The 16,562-nt window shown below is 37.8% G+C and overlaps 1 protein-coding gene across 23 annotated transcripts in view; it reads right to left on the bottom strand.

The window, feature by feature from the left end:
* Window positions 1–16,562, bottom strand: part of ESR1 (estrogen receptor 1) — a 436,798-nt gene that overhangs the window by 85,504 nt on the left and 334,732 nt on the right. For all 23 annotated transcript variants that reach the window (XM_077999571.1, XM_077999568.1, XM_015137107.3 and 20 more), the window contains one exon: window positions 5,205–5,343. In XM_077999571.1, coding sequence (XP_077855697.1) covers window positions 5,205–5,343 — 139 coding nt within the window. The remainder of the gene's footprint in view (window positions 1–5,204; window positions 5,344–16,562) is intronic.

Raw genomic sequence — 16,562 nt, 5'->3', positions numbered from 1 at the left:
GATTTGCAAAGATTTGAGAGAACAAGACATCATTACAACAACTGAAGATGAAATCCAGGCTCCAGTTAGCAACATTGGTAATCCATTGGTTGCAGGGCTCCTACTGACTTCAAGCTATCTTTCTCCCCTATTTCTACGCATATGAAAATAGCCTATGGAGGCAGTTGATCTTGCAGACCTTCCAGAGGTAGCATCACAATGCCTGAGATATGAGAAAAATGATGAAATTACCATCATCTGCCTCTCAGCTGTCAATCACTTAGCTTTGAAAGTTACAAGTATCTACCATTTGTTACTAAAATGTTTACTATGTACAATGTGATGGGACAAGAGCAAAAGGAAGACCCATGTGTCATGTGCATCAGAGAGCTATATTTTATTAAAGGGGTTAGGAACCTGTAGGGCAAAGACATAAATAGTGTTTTCAGCTGTCACTCAGAAGCTATCTTCTACATGTATAAAATCTCAGATGGGCTGTTGGTCACAATGTTTTACTGTTAATGCATCTATCAATGCCATCAAAAGTGGCTATCCTCAAACACCAAGATGGTAATTAAATAATATTGAAATTTAATAATATTTAGTGCATGTTAATGATTAGAAAAGTAGATAATTTTTAAAATTATAGATCATATTTTAATATCTTATGTTATTTGTAAATATCAATTATATTTAAATATAAATGTATATGTATTTATACACATTCCTTATCATTAACATATACCTAACATATTAGTTTGTTCTCATGCTGCTAATAAAGCCATACTTGAGACTGGGTAATATATAAAAGAAAGAGGTTTAATTGACTCAGAGTTTCACATGGCTGGGGAGGCCTCATAATCATGGCAGAAGGCAAGGAGGAGCAAAGTCACATCTTACATGGCGGCAGGCAAAAGAGCTTGTGCAGGGGGACTCCCATTTATAAAACCATCAGATCTCATAAAACTTATTCACTACCACACTAACAGTATGGGGAAAACATGATTTAATTATCTCCACCTGGCCCCACCCTTGACACCTGGGGATTATTACAATTCAAGGTGAGATTTGGGTAGGAACACAACCAAATCATATCATCTAATTATTCTAACCTGTAGTGAGACCTTAAGGATTTTGCTTCATAAAGGGTTTGGTTATGGTAAAGATAAGAGTCTTTGCTTTTCCCCATTTCAAAGTTGCATAACAAGTCGGTGGCATATAAGCAGACATATAAGCACATGCCAAATGCACTTATAGATTAAGAAAATCTTTCCAAAACACATAGATATGTATTTCTGCAATGTTTTTAAAGGAATAAGCCAGAAATTGATGAGTAGCAATGCACAAGAAGTGAGTTGGATGGAAGTAACAGCTGCCATGACTATCAGAAGATGTAGATTATTTTGATTTGACCACAAGCCACCTGGGTGACCTTGACCTGTGCAATTAACAAACATTCGTTGGGTATCGTGCAAGACTTTGTAAACTGGAGATCACATAAGATGAGCAAGATCTGGTTTTTGACCACAAGAAGTTTATGAGCTAGTAGGGAAGATAAGACATCCAATCATAACTAATATGGTGGAATGAAAATAATAAAGAGAAAAGAAAACCAACTACAATAGGAACTTGGAAAAGAAAGAAAAGCCTTTTGTATATAAAGGCTGAAGAGGAGAAAGTTTGAAGGAAGATTTTATAAAAAGACGGCACGTGAAATGAGCCTTATAGGTAGATATGATTCTGATAAGGAACCGCAATGGTGGAGGGTCTCTAGGAAGCAATGGAAGAGAAATTCAAATGTGTGAAGTTCTGAATTCAGCCACCAGGTGTTTTTAGCCTGGACAAGAGCTCACTGGGTCACCTATAACTCTTCAGAAATTTGTGTTTGAGACACTTGTTATAGAGATTCATGATTATTAGGATAAGAAGTCTACACAGACAGTATTTTCTTTTTTTCTTTTTTTTTTTTTTTTTTTTTTTGAGATGGAGTTTCATCCAGGCTGGAGGGCAATGGCACAATTTCAGCTCACCACAACCTCCGCCTCCCAGGTTCAAGTGATTCTCCTGCCTCAGCCTCTCAAGCAGCTGGAATTACAGGCATGCACCACCATGACCGGCTAATTTTGTATTTTTAGTAGAGACGGGGTTTCTCTGTGTTAAGAATTGAGCCACTGAAAGGTGAGTCAGGAAGTATCATGATCACAGCTGTGCCTTAGAAAGCTGTGCCTTCTCCAGCAGCACTATGGGAAATGGACGGAAAGAAGGAATAGCAGGACCAAGAAAGTGAGTCCGTGGTACAGAAGCAAGGAATCTGCAGCAGGGACAACCAGGACCTGTGCCATGCAGAGGAATGGGGATAGAGGGGAGGTCTGGATTTGGAAGCAGTTCATAGATAGTTAACTGGATAATTTGGTGAGGGAGAAGGTAGAATCCATGGGTAACTTAAAGCTTCTAGCTTTAGTGTCTAGGTGAGTGTTGATGTCACCAAGACAGAAAAGAAAAGAAAAGACAAAACAAACAGACTTGTTGCAGAAGATAAAGTGTTCAGTTTAGACTATAGTGTGTCTGAGGAGCCTATAGAACATTGAGTTGGGAAAGCATAGAGTGGTGATTCTCAACCAGGGACAATTTTACCTCTCCCACCCCTGACATAACAGAAGATAGTTAGAAATGATAGTTAGAAGATAGTTAGACATCGTTGGTTATTATAACTGGAGGAAGTGGATGTTGCTATTGGCAGCTAGCTGGTGAAGTCCAGGGATGCTGCTAAACATCCCAAAATGCACAATACAGCCTCTTGTATTAGTCTGTTCTCAAGCTGCTAATAAAGACATACCTGAGACTGGGTAATTTACAAAGAAAAAAGTTTAATGGACTCACAGTTCCTTGTGGCTGGGGAGGCCTCACAATCATGGTGGAAGGAGGAGCAAAGTCACATCTTACATGGCAACAGGCAAGAGAGAGAGCATGTGTAGGGGAACTCCCCTTTATAAAACCATCAGATATCATGAGAAATTCACCATCATGAGAACAGCAAGGGAAAGACCTTCCCTCATGTTTCAGTTACCTCCCACCAGGTCCCTCCCATGACACATGAAATTATGGGAGCTACAATTTGAGATTTGGATGAGAACACAGCCAAACAATATCAATGCCTCAACCAAGAAAGAATGAAAGAATGATCTGACCCAAAATGTCAATAGTAAAGAGATTGACAAATCCTGGTCTAGAGGGAATTAAAACTTCCAATCTGAAGTTTTAGTAAGTATGAATGAATAGAGATGAGAACTTTTAGTCAATCATACTTCTGTGAGAGATAGGAAAGAAAATTAGCTACCACTAGAGTGTAGAGAAAGGAAAGAGAAGGCTGTAGCTGATAAAATCCTAGGCCATATCACCTCATTGGGAATATGAGTGTGTTGGGTGCAGTAATGTCAAAAACCTTTACATATTCAAAATGCAATTATTTGATGACTGTCCTCAAGCAAGTGTGTACTTAAGAAGATAGGTATGACCACCACATATTATATGCATCAAAACATCACTATATACCCTATGAATCTGCACAATTGTGTCAATGTTATAAAAATTGAATTAAATTTTAAAAAAGAAGATAGATACAGATGAGGATGGGAATCAAGGAGCAAATGAGTTATGAATGTCCAGAAACCTAAACATGGTAGACACACTCCGGGCAGTAGGCAGGGAGATATTATGTGTGGTCTAAGATTTTCATCTGCAAACTTGATATCACCTGGTTACAAAACCACACTGCTATAGGACAAAAAAACTGAGAGGATAGGAGAAAGAAGGAAAGAGGAAAGCAAAGGAAAAGAGAGGAGAAATGAGATAGGAAAAAATGGAAAGGAAAACAAGAAATGGAAAGATAGAACACGGTAAAGACATCTTCTAGAAGGCTGACAGAATACATTGTGAGTACAGTTCTAAGGAACAAGACTAGTGGCCATTCTTGATAATTTTGTGAAACTGTGATATCAAAATATATTCCACAGACAGCAAAATCTGCTTCTTGAACTGTATCACCACTGTTTTTCAAAAGCTATGTTAACACAAAATGACAAAACAATAACCAACACCTTGTACAATTCTCCAGTACTTAAACAAATTTTGCTGCAACTCTGCTCCAGGCGCTTGGCAGGTGTAGAAATATAGTGAAATTCTCTGAAGTAAAGGACCATGCAGAGATGCACTGTGGGCAGCCTGGCAGCCTTAGACTGCTCGGCACAGAGGCAAAATAGGATTGCAAGAAACAACAAAATGGTTCTTTCTCATCCAAAATGTTATGTAGCCCACAAAGACAAGATTTACCTGGAAAACAGAATGCTGTGGCAGCAGACCAAAGGAGGCATCACTGAACAGGAAAGAGTGGGAAGACCATGTGCCCAGGACAGGAGGTAATAGAGCATACCAGAGCCAGAAAGATCTTGAATTTCAACTCTGTCTCCACCATTGGCGAGCTTTCTCCTTTTTGCAAGTAGCAGGATGTCTCTGAGAGTTAGTTTCCTTTCTGGTAAAACATGGACGATGGCATTCCTGTCTCCTGGGAGTCCAGTGATGATTAAATGAGATGATGTATGTAAAGTGTTTAGCATAGCAGCTGGTGCAGGGTGGAGACTCTGTCAGTGGCAGATGCTATTGAGTAATATCTAAATTCTATTACTCTAAGCAATGACTGAAAAAAAAAAAAAACAATGGGACCCACATTCCAAGGCAACCCCACAATGGTATGTTAATGAAGGTAACATATTTGAAAACGAAAATGAATTTGTCAACCTGGACGTGACCTTCAGAACTCTGGTCAAATTTTTTCATTTTACTGATGGGAAAATTGGAGAAGAAAATGAACAGACTATTGTGGTTTGGATGTACAAGAAGCAAAAATAGATTTTAATTAAAGAGAGATTATTATAATTTTTATATGACACAAGTTGAAGATGGAGTTAGAAAATTACCATTCATAATGAGTGTGTGTGTGTGTGTGTGTGTGTGTGTGTGTATGTGTTAGAAATATTAGAGTTCTTCTGAGGTGATGTCTAGAAGAAAGTTATCCTTAGCTTTCTGTGAATTTGACTAGCCTTCTTCACCCCCAGTGCACCCATAATAAAGTTCTCTGAAGCTTCACAGAGAGATGAATAAAATAGTTTCATGAATGAACTATGATCATAAAGAACATGCTTCTCCTAAGCTACAGCCAGGTCACTTACCTGTCCAAGAGCAAGTTAGGAGCAAACAGGAGCTTCCCTGGGTGCTCCATGGAGCGCCAGACGAGACCAATCATCAGGATCTCTAGCCAGGCACATTCTAGAAGGTGGACCTGATCATGGAGGGTCAAATCCACAAAGCCTGAAAACAAGCAAGAAAAACCCTGCTGACTCAAATGAAAAAGACTCATTACTGGTGAAATTAATGCAACAGGGATTTGAACTGACAAGGTCTATTTTCTACTAGACAGAGTAAATGCAATACGAACATACTTTATAGTGAAGTCAAGTAATTATTTTTAAAATCTAGCTATCTCAGTGAGTTTCAATGTGGCATTAAGTTCTTAGTGCCATAGTGTCACATCTACATAAATGTACCAACTTGAGTAACACACTTAGCTTTCTATAAAGTTATACTCAGTGTGAAAACTTGTGTGGATTCTATTTAGACTTATCATAGCACTCTGTGACTGTTCCTCATTTCTGTTTGAGTAGAAGATGCTAAGGTGCAAGAAATTTAAATTACTTGTCTTAGACCAAATAGGAATTGGAGCACAGGCAGAATGAAAGTCACCAAATTTCTATTTCTTTTCTACGTCCCTAAGTCACACTCATTTTTTGTAATATGTAAAAGAAAGACTCAGAAAACTCCACATTTAAATAAATCACTTGGGATAATGAGTCAGATGAAAAAAAAAAGGTGATACTATGATTACTTCAGGTAATAACCACCAAAATGTGTTCTTGTTTTCTAATGGTGAACTAGGAGATTAAAGCTTTTTCCAATCATTACTGATAGTATTGAGGTTACCTAATAATGTTAATGAGAAGGAGGAAGGAAGAAGGAAGGAGTAAAGGAAAAGGAAGAAGAGGAAGAGGAGAAGGAAGAAGAAGAAGAAGGAGGAGGAGGAGGAGAAGAGGAAGAAGAAGAAGGAAGTTTGTTGAGCCCTTAGAAGCAATCCTAATGTTTCTTATACACAATTATTTATGAATGCAACAACCTGAAGAGGTAGGAACTGATATTCCCATTGTACAGATGAGAAGACAGATGCTCAGAGAGCTTATTTGTCTGTTGAAGCCAAAACCTGTGTCCTTGACCACAATGGACACTATCTCTTCTGAGCTACACTTAATTAGAGAATTTGGATCAAGTGACTAAATAAATCACATACCATGCACACTAAGATATGCCAGTGACAGGGACATTAAATAAATCAAGTATCTATAAAGTTTGCTGCCTTCCAAATCAGTCCCCTATTCTTTTGCCCTAAGATATCCCATCGTAGTCTATTTCCCTCCCTTCTCTCTTTGCCCTCAACCCTTCCTTCCCTCTTATCCATGGGAATGGCTCTAGGAATCCCGTTGAGTATGTGTGTGTGTGTTCTTTTCTTTTTCTCTCACGAATATTACACTTTTATTAGCTAGCTATACTTGTGTTGATAAAAAAGACAAAATTGAATTTTGTTTTCCTTTAACAATCAAGTATGAATGGTCTGCTTACAGGATGTTTCTTCTTGGGGTTCTTGGAGGTAACAAAAGCTCAGCATTAAACAGGTAGCTTATCGTTTCTTACATGCTTAAGTACCATCTTTCAGATAATTGTTATATACAAAGAGATAATGATCCACATAGGGAAACCAAAGCTAGAGACAGACCTCAGAGTCTATGGCCCCCTCTCTTACCATCATTTCATAATCAAAGCTCATCAATTCTATCTTGAGGTAGCTATAATTTTCTCCTTTTTCATTGCCACTTTTAACACACTAATTCAGCTCCCTAACAGTCTCTTACCTTTTTGTCTGACTTCTTAACTCAGCATAATTAGTTTAAGACTTATCCATGTGGTTGCACGTATGATGAGGGGTTGATTCTTTTTATTGCCAAGTGGTATTCCATTGCATGGATATATCCCATAAATAAATACAATGTATGCTTTCATTGGACATTTGGGTTGTTTCTAGCTTTTGGCTATTACAAATAAAGCTACTACAAGCAATTTATATACAAGTTTTTGTATGTATATATGCTTTTATTCTCTTGATTAAATACATAAGAGTAGGATATCTGGATATAGTATGCCAGGTGGATGTTTTAACTTTTTAAGAAACTGTCAAACTGTTTTCAAAGTAGTTGTACCATTTACATTCTCACCAGCAATACATGAAAGCACGAGTTGGTCTACATCCTCACCAATGCTTGTTATGGTCAGTCTTTTTAGATTTTATACATTCTAATAGATGTACAGAGGCATCACTCAGGCATGGTGGTTTTATGTGCATTTTCCTAATGACTAATAATGTTGCACCTCTTCTCATGTGTTTTCTAACAGATCATTTTGCTACACTGTATTCAAATTAATCATGCATGTATCTGTAAATCCTGCTACAGCATATACTCATTGTAGGCACAAGATGCATGATTCCATCAAATATTGCTTTTTTAAAGTTTAAATTTATTGCACCTTCCACTACATCACTCAGCCATGCCAACGCTCATGACGGTGTAGCCTGTCTCAGAGCAGGTGTCTTTCCATTGAAAAGAGTGGATTCCACTCATGTAAAGAAGGACTTGGCATCAGGAAACATGAGAAAGTGGATGGCTTCGCTCATAAGAAAAAAGTAAAAGATGAAAAAGCAATGATTTGGTTTCAGATCCCCAGGAGGCTGGGGCAGGGAGGGAATAGGTATCTCCACAGTGTGCAGTGATTTACCTATGGGATGTTCTGGGTCAAAAGGAGCTGGCCTTGCTCTCGAGGAAACATCTCCTGATGCAGCAGTAAATGCTCCTCTTTCTCAAAACCCACGATCTAATCAGATAAGCCAAACCAGTTTTGGTTTAAGTCATCAGTACTTAAAATGAAAGCCCTCTGGGTTTCATTTCTTAATTTCATAATTCTTTAAGATTTCACCCCAATCTTTTAAGTCTCATAATAGTAATGTAAACTTATACTGTGAACTAAACTTACTTGCAGAAATGTTAACATTCAAAAGGGAGGCTTTTTCTCTCTTCTCATGACATTTGCTATATGTAGTATTGCCACCCATGATGAAACCTGCCCCAGATTATCTAACATCCTAAATAAACCTCAAAAAGAATCACACGGGATGAGATCTGGGGGTGTCTCATGAGTTAGAACTGCAGTTGACCATGTAACCAATCCATATGGAAAACCAAAGGCCCGCTTTCTGATGGCAACTTTACATGTTAAATGGAATTATAATTTTTAATTCCCACTTTACAATTCCAGTATTATTTAGGTCTGACAGTTTTAGTGGCCTTTTGGAAGACAAAGAAGCTCCTCATAAGCACTTGTGCCACATAAGTATGGTGATCATGGAATCTGTCTGAAGTATGTCTGTTGGTAATAGTTTTCAGTTGGAGGCCAGCAGGATTGCTCAATCCTTCTGTTGAAATGTTGTAGACCTCTCAAAAAGAGTCTATTTAATTATCTTTCCCAGCTGTGCATATTGCTTGCGGACAAGGGTTATTACATCTGTTGCACAGTGTGCTCTGCAAGTTCCTGGGTCAGGGTTGGGAGACAGTGTGCAGGAAAGGTTATCAACTAACCTTCTCAATGAATGTGAAGACTATGAAAGATTATTAGATGGAGTGTCTCTTTTCTTCCAATATACTGGTCTTGACTTTACCACACAACCTCTAACTACCTTTTCACCATTGAATAAATATACCATGAGATGCCTTCAGTTCATAGCCAATGGAGAAAAATAATGTAATAAATCCCAAGCAAAATTATATTGGGCCAACTATGGATAGACATTCAAGACCTTGGTTTATTTTCCTGATAAATAGGAAGAATGTTCTGATATGCAATTCCAAATGAACCTGCTATAATAACCTAGAGGCATTCAAAAAGTAAATCCCGTTCTCTCTTGAACACTAGAAATTGTCGCTAATAATAAAGTGGGAGTGTAGCAGCTGCTACGGGACATAAGGAGAGGTAACAGTGGTAGATATTCTCGCAAGTGGTAAGTGAGAGGTGAATCATCCCCTCATCACTTGAGGACCTCCATCTTAATGACATGGGGGCAGGTGCCCTGTGGCCTTCACACAGGAGGGACAGAATGCATATCGAAAAAGTAGTAACAATAGTTTGATAAGACTAGGTGAAATCAGTTGCTCAGAAATCTCATTTAATAAAACAAAACTTTTTTAAAAGCAAACTCAGGTTTTAATCCCTAGTCTATATTCACAAGTCCCAGTAATAGTGAATCCAGAAAGGATATATTGAAAACAGAGAGAAATGCCTTAGAATCCTCACTCCTCACCCCCTGTATGGGAAGTAATCTAGCTAATAAAATTGAGGCATGTCTCTTTTATGGCAAAATTTATCCCTCCATCATAAACCAGCTCACTACTTCCAGCTTCATCACCAAGCACAGACATTCCTGCCTTCTGCCTTCCATTATACAGTAATAGTTTTTCCTCCAAGATATGTTAACTTTGTGTTGACTGTGAAAGGAGCTCATGGGATGTCCACCTCCCTGCCCCAGTCCTCACGAGATCCTGAGCCCTCTTCTCCACTCTGCTTTGCTAGGGACTTCTTACAAATTGCCTAATTTGCCTTGGTACGCCAAGAGATTCTTGAAGCCTCACCCTCCTTTACTGGGTGTGGCAAGGCTCCTAGAAACGATGTTGAAAAGTGTACAGAGATCTCCAAGCAAAATGACTAACATAATCTAAATCCTGGTAAAGTTCCACACTACCTTGGAGGAAAAGATAAATCAGGGTGGCTCTTCAGTAGAGACATGAAAAGAAGTAAGTGCTATAGTCATTATATTCCTGCTTCCATGGGATACAGTCTATGAAGATTTAAAGCAGAAACACTACAAAAGAAAAAAGCAACATTTCCCTAAGGAGTGCTATTTACAAAAAGCTAGGTGGTTGGTTCCCTTCATAGATTCACTGGAGAAAATACTGGTTTCCTGACCTTCAAAAGAGATAATCATTTTCTCAGTCATATGATGACCCCAGTGTTCTCCAAAATGTCAGTCATGAAATTGCCTGTTGCATTTTTTTCTGTATTGGCTTTTTACTCAATAGAAGAAGAGTTGAATAATTCATCTCTTTCCTCTTCAATGCCAAAGACTCAGTGCAAGAGTACGGTATGGGAAAAAATAAATCATGGAAGGGAGACTGTGGCACAATGATGGCTATAAGCTAAATAAAACTTTGGATTTCTGGGAGAAAGCTTATAGAACATATAGTATCAGAAGAACTAGACTCCTATGTAAATACCAAGCAGTCTTCATGTCCTATATTTTGCAATTTATTCTCTAAAGAATAGTAACTTATTGCCACACCATGGATCATGGACCCTATCATACCTATAGTACAGTTGAAATGACCTTCCTTTTCTCCAAAAAAAAAATGTTTGGACTCTTTTATATGCAGACTCATTAAAGCTAGGATTCCCATTCTGTAACACTTTAAGCTGTCTTCAATAACAGGACAAACATTTTAAAAATTTCAGACAATGAGTTTAATCTATTTAAATAAAGAAAGTCACAAGCAACTCTTACCAAATATGTACTACTGTTAGAAAATAAAATAAATGCAATATCCATCACCAAAATAAATTGTAATGGAATAAATAATCACTTGTTTTGAAATATTGTGAGTCTCAATGCTAGAAGAACATGAGCTTTCTCTTGAACCTGCCCTCCATCACCATCACTGTGACTATTCTGGTTTTGCTCTGCTATAATAAGGGGGTGTGAGCAGCTCCCACCCTGACCCCCATCCCATATCATACCACCTGTCCAATGCTCTTATGCAGCTGCCATACTAAATAACCACCTTGCCAATACCAAGATGACTCTTTCTTTCTTGAAGCTACAATAGCCTTCGTCCTCTGGCCTGACGACTAGCTATTTCCAAATCACATCCCAACATGGGACTTTTTGATCATCTGAAGGGCACCCTCCCACCCATCTCCCAACAGAATGAGGAGGGCAGAAGTAATGAAGTCATGAGCTGAAAAGTCAAGAAGACCTGACTTTCAATTCTTCTGTGGTCTACAGCCAACTAATTAATATCTCTGAAAGCATTTCCTGTCTGTAAAATGCAGATGGACTGACCTACCACTTAGGGTTATTGTAAAAATTAAGGGGTTAGCAGATGTCCCAGAATGCCACGGTAGTTACTCAATAAATATTAGTTCTATTCTCTACTTCATCCCAACAGGCTGCAATTTCTGCCCAATAGAAGAAAGCAATGCTTTTGCAAAACACCAAGAGAAATGTTTTGTTTTAAAATATTTTAGGTTTATAACTTCAAACTTAAATTGGGCAGTTTGTGCTTGCCCTCATTCATGATGTCATATTGTGTTTTCTGTTTATGTTTTTCTTTTTATTAGGTTATTTTTATGTATAAATGAAAAGGATAAAAAGGCTTCCTGGACCTCGAATAGCCCTAAAAAACAACACTTTTCATGATTTAAAAGGAGAGGGAACAAGAGCATGTGGATTGTATTTTGCCTAAAATACATGTGCAAAGAAATGAGAAAGGAAAGCACGTTTTGGGTTTTATTACACTCCAAGCATTTCAAGAGGTTTAGCATGTCCAGAATGCAGCTGTCTTCATACACCCCCAATTAGAAATAGTTGATGGTTTTCTACTGAGCACAGCAGCCCTCCACACTATGTGTGCTGCTGTCTATTTGCCTTGGGATAGACAGAACAAAACTTGCCTTGTAGTGACTACTTGCCTTAGGAAACAAAGTGGTGTTCTTCGGGCAAACGCTACGCAGTAAAAATCAGTGGGGGAAAAAAAACCCAAAAAACTGAATTCATTAGAGAAAAAAAATTGAAGAATTTAGTCCAGAAGTTTTACGATAAACAAAGGTACTGCTTCTTCAAATAAATGGTGTATGCCTCAAATAAATACCCCATATTAAGATGACCATTTCTTGAAAGAAGTATGGATGATGAAAGTCATGATATCTATGTAAATCTGCAAACTTGCCAACTTTGACTATGCAATCTGATAACAGCACCGTGTATTACTTTATGTAATGTAATGAAGACATTTCTGACATTACCCATTCCTTCAGAACAGTGCAACAGAACTTACATCTTACTCTGAGAAGTTTTTTTTTTTTTTACGTATACAGATTCAAAGGTGATGTTTCTGTAGTATATCCCAACTAAAAGCCAATTGGATTGTTTGTGATAATTCTACTTCTTCCTCATTTTTATCTAAATGGAGGATAAAAACCAATAGAAGGCCTGCAGTATTTCCTGGACCTTTCTATTGTAATGCATACATGAGGTATAAACTACACGGTGAAGAAAGTCTCTCCTTTGCCAAGACCTTAAGTACAATGAGTGGCTAACTCATTGGAGACCAGTCGTTAAGAAAAGAAATCTAAAGACAAAACTGGTTTCAAGTCTGCTCAACCGTTGCTTGGTCTTTAACTCCAACCCAAGTAACCACACTCCTTATAATGCTCCTTTGAAAAATTATTGGTCTTAACCACAAAACTGTATTCTAACTTTACTTCAAAAATTCCTTAGCAGCTTTTCCCTGCTCTGGACATCAGCCCATGTGTACAGTTTAGTCATCCTGTGTGTTTGTGTGTGTAATATATTGTAGTTACATTCTACTCATCCACTAGTATTTGATTATTTTTACACATCAACATATAGGACATAAAAGCAGTGTATGAACTTCTTCTCTATTTAGAAAGAAAAATGAAGCATAAGCTTCTCAAGAAATTAAGGTTTTAGAATTTTATATTGTAAAATTTTACACATCAACATATAGGACATAAAAGCAGTGTATGAACTTCTTCTCTATTTAGAAATAAAAATGAAGCATAAGCCCCTCAAGAAATTAAGGTTTTAGAATTTTATATTGTAGCTTATACAGAATAACTATAATACAAAGAGAGAAATTATTCTTTACTTTAAATATAAATTTTATGAAATGTTTCCCATAACGTTTATTCATCAGTTTAGTTTACCACATACCTTTTAATGGCTAAATATATATATTTTTTCAAAAGCTGGATATATCTTAATTCTGATCATGATACATACAAACTTTTAAAATACCAGGTATATTCCTTTAAAAAGTTATGGGCCTCACTTTTTTGGAAGTTGATATGAGAAAATGTCACTTGTATCTTTGGCAAAGGGGAGTAAGAAGATATTAAGCAGTATCCCTCCTGTAAACATTCATTTCTTTGGCAAATTTCTCTCCAAATTTGGTAACAAGAAAAGGTCTTCCTCTCCTAAATAATTTACGCTCCTATTTGTTACCTAATAAGAATGATGAAACTACTTACAAGCTTCATGCAGCCCCACCATCAGGAAGCACAGGTGTTAATAAAATGTTCAAAAGCAATAACAATTGTACCTGTTTCATGGGAAAATGATCGCCTCATTCCTACTTGTTTCTGGATCTCATGCTTGACTGTATTATTGAATTACTAGGTACCTCACAGGAGACTTTGCAAAGTAGACAGATAAATAAATCATTAAAATATGTATATTTGTTTTCACACGCACACACATAATTACCCTTTTTCCCCTCCATTTAATAACAAGTAAGTTATTTGATTACAGGTGAGGAAGTAGTTTGTCAGAAGAAAAGAATTAGTCTCACAGCTCTATCTGACTCCAGAAACAAAAATAAGTCAAGACTGTCAGACTTGAGGATGAGACTTGGGGATCACAAAAAAAAAGTCCCTTAGAGAAAACAAAGCAGATGGCAATCCTACCTTGTTACCAGCCCCATCTGTATTACACTCAGAGCCTTGGTTTACGAAGAGATGGTTGTCATGACAATAAGCATTTGAGAAGAGTTCTGGAGAAGCTGATGGATTTAAGAGTATCTTCCAGCTTCCCAATTTTCCAAACACACACAAAAAAACCCATCCCCACCCTCATCCCCAAATAAACAATTCTATTACTTCTCATATTTGCTACAATTATTCTATGTAGATATCATGAAATTTTGCACTCTCTCTTATCAAAATCTCCTGGGAGTGACAGAGCAGATCCTTACTCTGATACTGCACAGCTTGAAGGTAAACTAGTCTTTTATTTTTGTTCAGCAAAGGCAATTGTATTAACCACAGCTTCTTCTTTTTTTTTTTTTTCTTACACGCTCAGAAAGAAATCAATTTCAGCCTAAATGAGAAAGAGGAAAATGGTAAAAGAAATTATTTTCCAGTTTCTGAGTAGATTGCAAACTAAAGAAGGAAAAAAAATTAATAAACTATGAAGTAAAGTACTTAAGACTGCCCTTTTAAGTGCTTGTCAAATGGACAGGAAGGACAGCCTCTGTGGAGTGATTCTGAGTTACCTGACAAAGAGCACAGACTGGCTGCATCCGAAAAGTCAACAAGCACTTGTACCTTGGAACATACATTCTTTCCATCAACCTAGAAGCAGACCTGCGAGCATTTCAAATACTATTGTCATCAGTCTGCATTTTCCAGATAACTGTATGCTCCTGGTAAACACTACAAATGTCATCAAAACAAAGACTAAAAGGAAAGTAGACAGTTTCTTTTTTAGAGCAAGTCTCCAAACCACATGGACAAGGATAGCTTCCTCCCATCTCCACTCAGCTCAAGACCCTCCATGAAGCCAAAATTGATGACAACACTGTCGTTTTAGTGAGATATTCCTCTCACACACACACACTCAATTTAAAATCTAGAGGAACACCTGTTGTTGCCAAGAACCCAGGGACTTATAGTTCTGGAATGGATTAAGAGCAAAAAAAGAGGCTTATATTTCCATTTTCTACTTAAGTTCAGAATGCCGAAATGGGAGTTTTATAAGGTAAAATTGCCATGAGGTCTCAGAAATGCTGAGCATCAAATCACATGACAATGCTTCAACTGGGAAGCCAGAGAAAAGCCCCACGGCTCCATGTACAGAAGGAGTGGGCCCAGCCAGTCAGGAGCCCTTTGGGGTCCAAGGGTCTCACAAGCACATGGGGTTTAATTTAGAAGAGACCTCTCCCTTCCTTCCAGTCTTTCTATAGTTCCCTATCTCCCACGTTCATTCCATTATTCTACACAAATTTCAGCAGCAAACAGAGAGAGCAACCAACCAAAGAAAGGAGAAAAATTTATTTCAGCCTCTTCCACCCCACCTTTGAAGTCGGTGATCACTGAACTTGTATATGCCATTCCAGAGAGAGGCCAAAAGGAGATTGGAAGCCAGAAACTATTTTTCTTTAACTCGTGGTGGATTCTTTTACAAGCACAGTGATCTTGCCAGGTCATTAAATAACCACTCTAAAAATAGAGTGGGTAGCTAGGTGCTACAGTTGGGATGTGGTTTGCCCCCACCAAAACTCATGTTGAAATTTAATTGCCTGTTACAATGTAACAGTGTACAGAGGTGAGGCCTTTAAGAAGTGATTCTGATGTTAAGATGTATTCATGTCTTTCTCATGAGAATAAATTAGTTCTCCAGGGAATGGATTAGTCTCGTCGTTACAAAGTGCATCAACCCCTTTTGTCCCCTCTCTTTCTCTTTGTGTGTGCCCATTTCTCCTTCCAATTCTCTGCTGTGTTCTGACACAGCATGGGGCCCTCATTAAAAGATGGCCAGATGTGGCTGTCTGATCTTGAACTTCCCAGCCTCTAGGATTGTGAGTCAAACAAATCCTTATAAGTTATACATTACCCGGTCTCAGGTGTTCTATTATAGCAACCGAAAATAGACTAAGACACCAGGCCACTCTATAAGAGAAACTCTCTAAATGCTAATTAGTTTGACAGTAAAAACTATCCTATTTCTTGCTAGCTCAACGTGGCCTCTAGCTTGGTACTGGGTCTCATCAACAATGTTGGCTCCCTAAGGATTACAACAGGAACTACAGCACTATCTCCTAATAAAGATAAAGAGTAACCGTACTAGTTTCCTAAGGTTGCCATAATCAAGCACTACAAATTGGGTGGCTCAAACCTGCCTTATATTTAGTAGTAAAAATGTATTCGGTCTTCAAGATTGCAAAGCCTCTTGTTCTAAGTATTTTAGGTCACAAATGAAAATAGTTTGGATTGGGGTTACTAAAAAAGACCAAAAAACAAACAAACAAACAAAAATAAACCCCTCCCACATACAAAACAATGGCACATACACCAAATTAAAGCAAAGTTTACAAATATTTAGCAAGGCAGAGAAGGAGGTATCTTTTCTTAGACACAAGGACATACAGGTGCCATCACTGAAATGACAGACTGTTGTTATTCCATCTCATGATGACAAGACTAGAGATTGTCCTAGAAGAGAATTTACTTATCTCAGGAAATCATTACCTGGGCTCTAATTTGCTAGAATTTTAAAAAGGCAGAATCACTCCTTTCCAGGAAAA

This window comes from Macaca mulatta, chromosome 4 (assembly GCF_049350105.2).
Source record: "Macaca mulatta isolate MMU2019108-1 chromosome 4, T2T-MMU8v2.0, whole genome shotgun sequence".
Lineage (NCBI taxonomy): Eukaryota > Metazoa > Chordata > Mammalia > Primates > Cercopithecidae > Macaca > Macaca mulatta.
Note: the sequence above shows the minus strand (reverse complement) of the source record. Positions and strands in the feature narration are given on the sequence as shown.